This window comes from Lethenteron reissneri, chromosome 21, assembly GCF_015708825.2.
Source record: "Lethenteron reissneri isolate LAM-NWPU_2019-01 chromosome 21, ASM1570882v1, whole genome shotgun sequence".
NCBI lineage: Eukaryota > Metazoa > Chordata > Hyperoartia > Petromyzontiformes > Petromyzontidae > Lethenteron > Lethenteron reissneri.
The window spans coordinates 10,710,774-10,723,117 of NC_083799.1; the positions used below are offsets into that span (position 1 = coordinate 10,710,774).

The window sequence follows — 12,344 nt, forward strand, 5'->3', positions numbered from 1 at the left end:
GCTGTAGTCATATTGTTGTTAGTTGTTTAAGATGTTTTTGGTTTGTTAGTGTTGTGTTTAATATGTTAAGAATGGGTCATTGCCTAAGATGAGAAAAAAATGGTGAGGAAATGGTTTAAAGTATGTTGGTAGGCCGATAAGTAAGTACCTAAGAGGTAAATTCCACATGGCATTGACAAGCTGTAAAGGATTTTATCTTGGCAGGTACTGGGAAAATAATCCTAACCATTTCTGGTCAGTAAAATGTGAAGCATGGTTTAATAATACCAGATTGTCTGGTAATTCCAAAAGCATAATACAATGCTTGGGCTCCTATCTCTTCGTGCACAAAGAGTTGGAGCTCACCCCAAAATAGAGAGCTTCTGGAGTGGCGCTATCTTGGAAGGGATATGATCCCTAGAGAAATTGTGCTCACGATTTCATAAACTCCTTTCATGCCCAGTTTAAGGAAAAAAGACTGCAAAATGTTTGCAAGGAGAAAGGTGGAGTGTCGAGACGACACTCATTCTGTGGGGGAGAGTGTGGCACATTAGGAATGGATCACTCTTTTAAGTGTGTCCGTGTGCAGCAAGGGAGTAAAGTGTGGTTCTGTGAAAGTCCTGATGTGCTGTGCAGTGCATCAATGCATGTGTGTACAGCAGCATGTGATGACTGAGTTGGGCCTGTAGGTAGCTGGCAGGGTTATTGAATGACCGCGCGGATACACCAGCCACATGGTTAATGGCGACTCGGAATAATTGCTGTGTGTGACACGTGCTGGTGCATTTTACAGCGTGACGGTGCTGTTCTTCACAAGATTAATATTAACCACAATAAATAAATGTGCTTGCCCTCGATTTGGAGCACCTGCCCACGTCCTTCATTTCGAGTGTGCAACAGTTAGAAAGTAGACTTTTTTTTATCAAGTCAAAGTCCAGCGTTTCTTGTTTTTTAACCAAAGGGAGCACACCTACTGAACGGTGCGCTGTGTAACGTGTTTCAACGTTTTGCAGTGTTCACAGCGTAGCTGCATTCGTGGTGTTTTGATAGTTTATAACATTTCTGCCACGCTCCTCTTAATTGGACGATTGCCTTCTCTGCTTCCGAATGAGCACAATTTCTACAAAGCACAGTCTCCTAAATCAAGATTTGCTGCCTCGTCCGAGCATCTAAGTTACTTCAGAGAAAAAGATTAAGCAGTAAGTACGAAAAGTATTTTTAGAATATTTAAGCCAAGTACCTGGATTAACGCTGCGTTGTTGTTGGATATATATTGTTTATAACAAACAATAACATTCAGTTATTAAACTGGTGAGGACCCATCACTGTTTAATCTATGACTGATATCTAAAATGTAGTTTTTGTGGGGAGTTTAACATTGTTGGAATGTTAAAATGGGTTTTTTTTGTAAGCCGTTTTGTTATGATTGCTTAATAGCAGTTAGAAATCCGTGTGTTTTTCTTAGATGAAGGCATTTTCTCAAGTTGGGTCTTCCTGATTATTTTTTTGATTGGCTTGGCTGCAAGAATTTTTCATTTCCAAATTCTACGAGATTATTGCACATCATTTATACACTATAATAATCTGTTTACATTGTATCTACTAACCAGCACAATACAGTATATAGGCCGTTAAGATTTATCATTGCACTCTGTAAGTTGCTGTTCCAACAGTACGTACAAGTGCTAGAAATTAGCTTTTTGACTACATATCATTATCCTCGGACCAAATTCTCCATTGTAGTTACTGTAGTTGATGGTCTGAATTTGATTCAGCATGTTATTTGACCAAATTCCAGCACTGAGAATTAAAATATCGGTTAGACTGTCATGCGATTAACATTACGCTCGTATGCAGAGCGGATGGATAAAGTGCTGTCCCCTATTTTGCGCACCAGTGGTCACTTAAACATATCTCAGGGGTAGCTCTATGATATTTGCTTCTGCAGGCCATTCTCTAACAAAGGCTTGCACTTCTCCGTAAGATCTCCGAAAGTACTCTCCACCTGACGACATGATGCCGATATCAAAATCAGCATAAAATTGGTTGGGAAAATCTATTCTTTTGTCATGGTGGAAAGGGCAGACTACAATTGGAAATGTGGCTCTTGCAAAAGCATATGATTTCGCATAAAATAACGCGAGGAATTCGCCAAGGTTACGCCAGATAAAAGCTGGCATCATGGCATGACTAATCTTTTTTGAGACCCCAGCTGCATTAACGAAGGTCATGTTTAACACCAATGACCTTCATCCTCTGCACTTCATGAATGTCTAAATTGTTTAAAAATATCCCATTTTAAATGTATGTTTGCAAACAATATGCCATCATGATATGTTACATTGTACAGAATAAATTTGTAAAACTGCAATGGATACTATTTTTTGGAAATTTGACCAAAAAACATACTTTGAATACCAAAAAATATGATGTATACTGTTTCAAGATAAGACATGCAGTTCTCTCGTATATATATGTTCAGTTGTCTTTAAACAAATCCATCATAGCCGAATAAATCAAATCTGAATTTTATTCTGAGCTTTCGAATCCTTAACTGAATCAGATGAACACAAATCTTTATCAATGCAAAAAGTAAACGAAATGGCAATGCACAAACTTGTATTCGTATTTGCAGAGGACATAACTTTGAATATGTTAATTATCATTTGTTTATATAATGTAGGAATCTAATGTGATAACTCGTATCAGCTTCAAAGACACGCAGAAAGTAACAAATAACTGCCAAATGACAAATCATAACATCCATAATGAATATTTTCTAATGCTTGCTTCTGACATGTCATGTTAGTACACATCGCTTCATTTTAAACTAAATATTAACTTTGATTCATTCAATCTTGATTTTAAGCTTTCGTGACTGCAGGAATCCATACTCTTTGGTTCTTTCAGTAAAGTCACGTAGGTAGAAAAAATAATAAATCACGACGTTTCGATCGCAACACAAGCGACCGTCTTCACCTGAAGTTGTTGTTGTTACCTGAAGACAGTCGCTTGTTGTTGCGATCGAAACGTCGTGATCTATTATTTTTTCTACGTACATGACTTTACCGAAAGAACCAAAGACTTTTGATTCATTCATTGTGTTGCCAACATCTGTTATTTTACCACAGATGGTCAGTTTACATTTGTAAAGTCATAACATTCTGGAAAAAAGGAAAAAGCTTACAATGATGATTTTGTACGTATAAATTAGGGGGCCATTTACAATGTTATCTGTTGTTGAAGTTAATATTTTACGTAGTTATACAATATGTTATCCATATAGCATCTAGACAAACGTCCATCAACTCAATCTTGAGCAACCTGTCTCGTTAGGACAGAAAAAGACCAATATAAGATAAACTATTGTCCATAGGTGATCAAATACAAATTTGCCACATAGCAATCCAGTTCCAAATCGTTTCTTGTGAAACATTACGTAAATTGTTCATGAAATAAAGATTCACTACCAATTTTTTCCCAAGAATTAACACAACAGTATATACTATTATCTGTACTCCTTAAATTTGATTTAAAGCTTTCGTGACTGCAGGGATTCATCTTCTTGGTTCTTTCGGTAAAGTCACGTAGGAGGGGAGTAATAAAATAATAAAAATAAAACAAAAATAAAACATAATAAAATAATTCTCACGACGTTTCGGCCACAACGCAAGCAGCCGTCCTCAAGTGAAGACCAGGTCTGTCGGGGGTCTTCACCTGAGGACGGCTGCTTGCGTTGTGGCCGAAACGTCATGAGAATTATTTTATTATGTTTTATTTTAATTATTTTATTACTTCCCTTTTACGTGACTTTACCAAAAGAACCAAGAAGATGTACTCCTTAACTTGTAGACCTTTAGTTTCGTGTCTACATATAGCATACCAATATTTAGTGTGTGTATGTGATTGCCTCGTGTTTAAATGTGTAATATAAATGTCATGTATGTAATGTGCAGTGTGTAACTGTGTACCACAGATTTACACTTAAACACACTAAATTTACAGGCTGAACATCTCTGCCCAAAAATGCATACGATTTTGAATACATATTTGGATTGATCAACTCCGAGAAAAGTGCCACACAAATCAAATTTTAATCCAAATTTGGCTTCATCCTATCTCTAGTCTTTAGAGTAATCACAATTTCTAGCTGAAATATTAACCAATAAAAAAAACAATAAGACAATAGCTAAACCACGACTGTATTTCGATCAATTGTGTATTGTTTTTGCCAGGCCATGCGGTGGTGTTTCAGCTTTGCTCTAACCCTCGCCTTCATGCACATGGCCGTGGGCCAGGAGAAATCTGACGGTGACCGTGCTGTGGGTGGCATGCTGGTGTACCCAACTGATGGCAGCCACTGGATGAGCCTGCGTGCTCTGTCCCTCGCCGTGTCTCGGCGTGGTTACCGAGTGGTCGTGGCATTGCCCGCGACAGGTAATTGGATGGTGGGGGAGACGCCTGGGCTAGACTCGGAGACCTTCCCTGTGCCCTTTGTTGATCAAGATAACGTGTTCGACACGTTTTTACGAGAAGTGGTATTTAAAGAAACGGATGGCGTTACAGAATTCACTTTTAGGAGCTTTGAGAGTATCTACAAGAAGTGTGCCGTAATGTGTGATAGCTTACTTGGCAATGTTGCTGTGATGCAGCGACTTCGAACCTATAACTTTGAGGTTCTTCTCGCTGACCCCATAGATCCATGTGGAGCAATTTTAGCTGACGCACTGGGGCTCCCGTCAATATTTCTTTTGCGTGGTATTCCATGCAATATCGACTTAAAAGCTGCCCACTGCCCAGCACCATCGTCGTACGTTCCCCAAAGTATGTCAGGCTTCACAGACCAAATGAGTTTCACCGAGCGGGTCACCAACATGTTTATGGGTTTAAAGCAGGATCACCTGTGTATTGACTTCATTCTGAAACGCTTTGATGAGCTGGCCAGGCGCCACCTGGGCCGGGACGTTACGACAATGGAGCTGCTTAGCAATGCGTCCATCTGGCTGCACCGGACAGACTTTGTCTCTGACTATCCCCGCCCGACTATGCCCAACATGGTGAACGTCGGAGGTTTGACATCCGGTGAAGCTAAACCTCTTCCACAGGTATTTGTTTCCTACACTCTTTACCTGCATGAGTCATTTGCTGTTATATTCACGCTTACACATAGATAAACTGAAAACATCGTTGGCTTCAGTATAATACAAGAAAGTATTAGGTTTGTGACGTGCTCTATTCATATGCATAATATTCATATAATGGAAGCAAGTTGGGAAACAGTTGGCAGAGTTTAATTTCTGGGGGGAAAAAATCTACAAATATATAATTCCTTGCTAAGGATAGGTCAATTGTATTTAAATGACAGGATTATAAAAGACAACCCGTTTTAATTATATGTTTACACACTAAAGAATATAATTAGACACTGTGACTAATATAAAACGCCTATTTAATACATGTGTGTGGGTTTTCTTTTGCAGGATTTGGAGGAGTTTGTGCAGAGTTCTGGGGAGCATGGTGTGGTCGTGGTATCATTTGGATCCTTGGTGTCAGCCATTCCTCATAGAATAGCCAACGTTATTGCAGAGGGCCTGGGCAGAATCCCTCAAAAGGTAATAAGGAAATTACGCATGACATGCGGATGACTGAATTAATATGTGGTCCTCTCCGACGGCTTCCAAAATATGAATCAAACTCAACTTTGTACAAAATACATGTTTCATGATTGCACAAGGTATAACCAAGTGCTATGTCAGTTATGTTTTAATTGATTGCTGCTGGAAAAATGTGACATAAATGGGTCTTTCATGGGCTGTAAATATATATATATAGCTTTTAAGAGTTACATATCATGCATATGTGTTGATGCAAAACACAAGTAAAAGTCTAAGCCCTGCTATGTGAGTGCCAACCTGAGAGTGGTTGTCACTGGACTCAGCCCCTGTGTGTTAGTATTTATGTATATCCAGCCATTGAGTTGAGGAAATGAATATGAACCAAGTGCCTTCCAACTGGCTTCCCAATGCAAGAAGCTACCCTCCTTGCATAGTGGAAGGTATCAAGAACCACTTTCTCATCCCTCATCCTCACCATTCGTCTTCCTGGCATCAACTCGCCACGCCATGGGCCCTGCTCAGCAGTTTCCGTGCGGGCCTGGGTCTTATGTGCAGCCAACCTCCACAGCTGCGACCAGCGTGACCACAACCCACTCTGTGCATGTCGTCAGTGGCTGACCGTGTCGCACATTGTCGACGATTCCCCTCTGACTGGACTCGACGGTGGTTTATGCCTTTATGGCCCTCCACGCTGCTGATGAAGTGGCAGCTGTCACTTGGCTTGGCAAAGCCTTGCGCGCGATAATAATAATTGTGGAAGGTCCCAGAGAACAGGTTTCCCCAAAGTCGCTGACAACAGAGCTTAATCCAAATGCGCAAACAATCCAGTTACATATTGCTTCAATTTTTTTGGTGTGATATTGAAATATTAATCTAAATATTCACACTGCTGCAGATTGACGTTGTGGCCACGCGAGTTTTATATTCGCACTGTTGGATATCCAAGGCATTGTTCCTAATGTGATTAATTCCCGAGACAATATTTGCAGTCATTGTACGAGACATTGCATTATTGCCCCATTTACAATTAAATCTGACAATCATTTACAATGAGCTGTGGACTCTGTGACCTACTTTTAAACAGTGGATTTTAAACATCACTAAGTTATTGGGTTACTTTTAAATTGAACTGTTATTTTTTATTTGTTATACATTTGTATCTTGCCTTATTAGACAATACTTAAATCTGGGGGTGTTGGCTTACCTTAAAATACCGGCATGCACTTTACTCATTTGCTAGACTGTTAAACGTTAATTCCCACTGGCCAAATCCCGCATGGGTATTTTTTGCTGACATTACATCTGTATCAAAGATGCAGAGTAATCCAGCACCACAGTGTTCGCACATGTCCCATAATTGTATGGCTTGAATGTATGTTGAACTTATTTTGCACCGTACGTAGCCAACCGTGCTAATCGAAGGTGCAGGAGAAGGACAACAAGCTGATTATGCATAGCCTAGAGAGTACATATGGACTGAAAATGTCAATTTAACCAGCAGACATCAATGTTTTTCTTCTATATTCTCACCAATATTCTTTCTTTTCTCTTGGAGCAATGAAACAAGCTCGTCAGTATGCAATAATTTTAATACACTATCACATTGAATGCAGTTGGGCCCTTTAACTTTTCACACCCATTACTTACATTGTGTCGTATCATGGAAGGTGATTACAATATATATAGAATTAGCTTGCGTGACACGATATCTAGAGCATTGATTGCTGGTGAAAACTCTGCTGATTCGTTTATGTTTTACTCCAAAGGTTATATGGCGCTATGAAGGACCAACTGTCGAAAAGCTCTCAAACAACACAAAAGTGATGCCCTGGTTACCACAGAGGGACCTCTTAGGTGCGTGTGGTAACACCTATACAGTAATTATAATCAGCATTTTAAAAAGTGCATACTTTATTTATTTATTAAACAGCATCAACTCATTTTCAAGCAAGCCCTAAAGTGTTTCTGGACATCTGGGATCCAGGGAGCAAATCCTAGTTGTGTCCAACACAGGTATGAGAATAGGTTTCCCCCTTTTATCTGGTAACAAACAAACAGGTGTTGAGATAGTAGTAGGGTTTTACCCTTTTACCTAACACTAAAACTGACACCTTTATACAAGGGATCATGTTTGCAATAACCACAACACAAGCAGTCAAAATGAAAACAAAAAGTGACAACTCTGATAATGATATGCACTGTCCTTGAAATTGATTGGGCCACACCCGAGACAGCTTTTCTTAGAGCCCCGTCTCCGCTGGTGTTGGACCAGATGACGCACCAGCGGAGAAAAAACTAAAAATGTACCTCAGTAAAATACACAGTCGTATAAACTAGTCATGGTTCTGGCTATGTGAACGGCATGAAACTGTTACTGTTTTTTTTGCCGATAGCTCAGAGCATCCGGCCCGAAAGTCAGATATGGTTATGGCTGAGAATTAGAATGCAGCTAACGTGCCATCACAAACTGAGAAAAACATGCTTGTACAACATCTCAAATCATTAATATTTGACCAAAGTCACTTTATGTTCCAGTTCCAAAGCTATGTATCGCTCAGTGATATGAACTATCTCGCCAGGTATACAGGAGGTCGTGGGTTCGATCTCAACCCTCATGCCTGTATATTTGGCGTTTGGATATTTGAAATGTGTATGTTCTCCCCGTGGTCGCGTGGAGTTTCCTCTGCTTTATCACTTTACAATTAAAAACATGCGTTTAGAGTATTTGGCTACTATACATTTCCATATGATAAGCCACTTAGTTGAGCTATTATTTGTGGCCAGGTCGCTTCTGGAAAAGGGCTGTATAGCTCAGTGGGCCTTACATCGCAAAATAAAAATAATTTATAGTTTTAGTTTATAGTTTATTGAACAAAGTGTTCAAAAGAACATCCGAATATGCGTTGTGTTCCTGTCTGGCTGTGATGGTGCCGGTGGACGACAGCCCACGCTAAGACTCGTGTATTCGTGACGCACGGGGGATCGCTCGGCATCTTCGAGGCCATCTGCTATGGCGTCCCCATGCTCGGCCTGCCACTCTTCGGGGACCAGTTCGAAAACATGGCCCGCATGCAAAACAAGGGTGCAGCACTGGTGCTCAACATTCACTCCCTCGACGCTGGCTCTCTCGCCTTGTCTATCTCCACAATCGCCACTCACAAGAGGTACGGTGGTGGGTCGGTGCGTCTCAAGCGATTGGCTGGTAATATCGCACCGGTGGGAGCTTGTGTAGGAAAGGCGTGCAGTCTCATCGCACTCTGCCATGCCAAACTAACCTACTTTGTGGCTTTTGCAATTTGATTATGAGTTGAATTTCGTAAGATTTCCGCTCGAACCATTGAACAAAGACTGTCACTGCATCGCGCTCTTTCAGATGCGCTTCTGCGGTCGTTTGGAATGCTCTTTCTTCCAATATTAGGAAGCCACTGGAGCGATGCACTTCTAAATCTAGATTGAAAACTAATTTCTATAGAACTGCTTTTTGTGTTTATTTCATTGACGTATATAATGTTTACCAAAAATCATGGTAGAGAGCTTTAAGATATAAAACATTGCACTTTTGATAACATTCACAAATAATATTTCTTACTGTCTAGGGTAAATGTCACAATGCATGCTGTCAAGTGGTAATGCGTTAATTTAATCATTTATTATGCTCCAAATACACCTATTGGATCGTGAGTGTAATCATTGATTTAATTATTGACAATAATCTATACATTCAGGCTTACAGAGGGCAAAATTTCTGTACCGATGGAGACAAAAAAGTGAGAATACTGAAGAAATCGGATGGTAGAGACAATGACACATTTTTTCGTGTTATTCCAATCTTGCATTGTATCATGACCTCGGATCGTGAGAAATCACGTCATCGTTGGTGGGCTGAATAACTGACTTGAGCTGATGCCTCTCTAAACAAATACCAGAAGGAGCTTCCTCTGAATACAGCCCCCCCATACCCCTTGTTGAGGGAGGACTGCAATTACATCCCTCCTCGCCACCACGAAAAAGAGTCCATTGCGATCATTCCAGCAATTAAAGAGACGGCCATACCATTGCCAAAGTTTCCAGATACGGGGGATGAATATGCGCAGCGTCATGATGCGACGTTGCATTGGATTTCGACTCTTTGTAAATCAACATTGCGCTCGACATACTGAGAGTCAGATATACAGAAGGCCGTGCCACGTGTACTAATAATCTCTCTTTGTGCTCCGTAATTTAAGTGGTGCACGAATTTATATATTAACGAGTAGACATTGCTGGCGTGGGTAGGAACACATTCCAACGATGATTAAGCGCAGTCGACGTAAATTAATGGGCTGGAGGGAGCTCTGATGAGCCGATGAAATGTGCATTAGTTAATTCTTCAACATAATTTTCTTTTAACTAGTCAACTAGATGTAATTAAAATTGATTAGCAGAAACTCAAAAATGCAATAAAGCCGTCACGTGCAATTAGGGTCCATAATAGCCCATTAGTTCAACCTAAGACAGGGGACTCCTTGCTCAAAGTGACAGCAGGGGTGGTCACGGTGTGATAGCAGCTGCTGGTGGCTCTTCATGGTCATGCGAAATGAATGATACTGCTGTTTGCGTTACGTCCTTGCCCCGCACCTCCGATTATCGCGGTTGGCTACGTACGATGCGAAAAGAAGTCCAACATACGTACAGAACATACTGTCGCCTATTTGTGGGACCTTTATGGCAGTATCAAAATAACGAAAAGAAATACAAGAATAGGCTTTACCCTTTATGGCAATAAAACAGGTGTTAAGGTGTTCAAACACCAAATAGAGACCTACTGCATCCTTTGCCGTGTCGGATTTTCTTAGCAGCTACAAGGAGAAGTCATCACTTCTCTCGCGTCTGCACCACGACCAGCCGCAGAAGCCCATGGACAGGGCAGTGTTCTGGGTGGAGTTTGTGATGCGGCACGGTGCGGAGCACCTGCGAGTGGCGGCTCACCACCTCACCTGGTACCAGGAGGCCGGCTTTGATGTGGCGGCGTTTCTGCTGGCAGCCATAGTCCTGGTGACAAGCGTGTTGACTGCGCTCATCACGATCTGCTGTCGCTGGCTCTGTAGGGCCAAACACAGTAACGCCACCGTAGGCAAAGAAATGGCAGCCTCTAAAAAACACAAATGATTTTATCCGGAGCAAAAAAAAAAAGAAATCTATATTATATTTAGTGCACGTGTAAATATCTTCGAAAACAATATGATTAACACTATGATACCTCCTTTACCAGTGGCAAAATATAGTAATTACCCTTTCAACTGGTACAAAACTGACACCTTTATACAAAGCATCATGTTTGCAATAACCACAACACAAGCAGTCAAAATGGAGACTCGAGCCTCGTCTCCATTGGTGTAGACTAGGCTCTAAGAAAAGCTGTCTCCGGTGTGGACCAATCAACTTTATTATCATCATCAGAGTTGTTTCTTTTTGTTTGCATTTTGACTGCTTGTGTTGTGGTTATTGCAAACATGATGCCTTGTATAAAGGTGTCAGTTTTGTACCAGTTGAAAGGGTAAAACCCTATTACTATAACAATATGATTGTGCTGATTTTGTTTTCTGAAGTTGAATGCGAATGTAATTCCCTTGAATGTGTTTTCTTAAAATAGTGTCTGGCTAATTTCATTCAAGTGCTCTTAGCAAGTAGATTTTGGCGACGCGTGGGACATGGCTTTAGAGACACTTTGAATGTTAGCGATTGAGACTGGTTTTGTACGGTCATCTTAGTTTGTATTGGGTCGGGTAATTGGTCTCTTGTTGATTGCTTTCTATAAAACTTTGACGTCACAAGGTGATCAAGTGGACAGGTGTCTCAAGGCTCAGAGATACAACCGTAGTACCGGCGGTACGCACTTGATGTTGTGGCAATTTTAGGAGAAAATGCACAAAGTAATTCGGCTATTGCATGACTAGATCAATACTCTCCATAGTACTCATTTCGCCTGTCCCTTGCCTCCAACTCTGTAATGAGCAATTGCAGAACGCAGTTATCTTCCCCGTTGAAAATTAACTAGTATGTTTCTGGACAGATTGTTCTTGGCTTAATCAAATGCTTCAACGTAACCGAGCATCACGATGTTCCTGAGAAAGGGGCCACGGTGATCTCGCTTGAGTTGCGTTAGTTGTCCACTTGACACGTTTTTGTTTAATAAACCCACATTTTAAGCAGGGATATTGTTTCAACCTTTTTTTCAAACAACGTATGCTTGATTCAGGTAGCGGGCCATCCTTTTGCCGAATTGCCTTTTAAAAAAATCTAAGAGAATGCTGTTCTTAAACATGATGTGAGATGATTCGCTGCTTACAATTTAATGTTGTGATTTGATTTTCATTAAAGAAATGTAATCAAAAACTTAGGATAATGTGTGTTCAGTCAATTCAGTGGTTGCAGACAGATACATCAGCACTTAAAATATTGAAAATATATATATTTGGTAGTTGTTCATGTGACATAAATGATTCACAAATCACCAAACATCAGGTGGTAGCATATTACCAATGGCCCGATTGATGAGGCGATTTATTTATTATTATTTTCCTAAGTAAGGGCCACTGAGCTGTATAGGTCTTTTTCAGAAGAGACCTGACCACAAATAATAGCTCAAAGAAGTGGCTTATCATGTGGAAATGTATTTCAGTCACAGACTCTAAATGCATGTTTCTAAATTTGAAGGGAAAATCCGAATGACCCGGAGAAAAATTGACCCTGACCACTGAGAGAGAGACA

The 12,344-nt window shown here is 40.5% G+C and overlaps 1 protein-coding gene across 1 annotated transcript; it reads left to right on the forward strand.

The window, feature by feature from the left end:
- The first annotated feature begins 4,217 nt into the window (after window positions 1-4,217).
- Window positions 4,218-11,730, forward strand: LOC133344980 (UDP-glucuronosyltransferase 1A1-like). The gene is made up of 5 exons (XM_061555313.1): window positions 4,218-5,084; window positions 5,460-5,591; window positions 7,361-7,448; window positions 8,539-8,758; window positions 10,430-11,730. Exons 1-5 carry the CDS (start codon window positions 4,218-4,220, stop codon window positions 10,740-10,742), a joined length of 1,620 nt encoding a protein of 539 aa, XP_061411297.1. The 3' UTR covers window positions 10,743-11,730.
- The last annotated feature ends 614 nt before the right edge of the window (window positions 11,731-12,344 follow it).

Bases quoted from the DNA above. Each gene is read 5' to 3' on its own strand.
- LOC133344980 (XM_061555313.1), top strand. From the start codon at position 4,218: ATGCGGTGGTGTTTCAGCTTTGCTCTAACCCTCGCCTTCATGCACATG. The intron at 7,449-8,538 runs GTGCGTGTGGTA...GGTGGACGACAG, and splicing joins ACCACAGAGGGACCTCTTAG to CCCACGCTAAGACTCGTGTA. The intron at 8,759-10,429 runs GTACGGTGGTGG...GGATTTTCTTAG, and splicing joins ACAATCGCCACTCACAAGAG to CAGCTACAAGGAGAAGTCAT.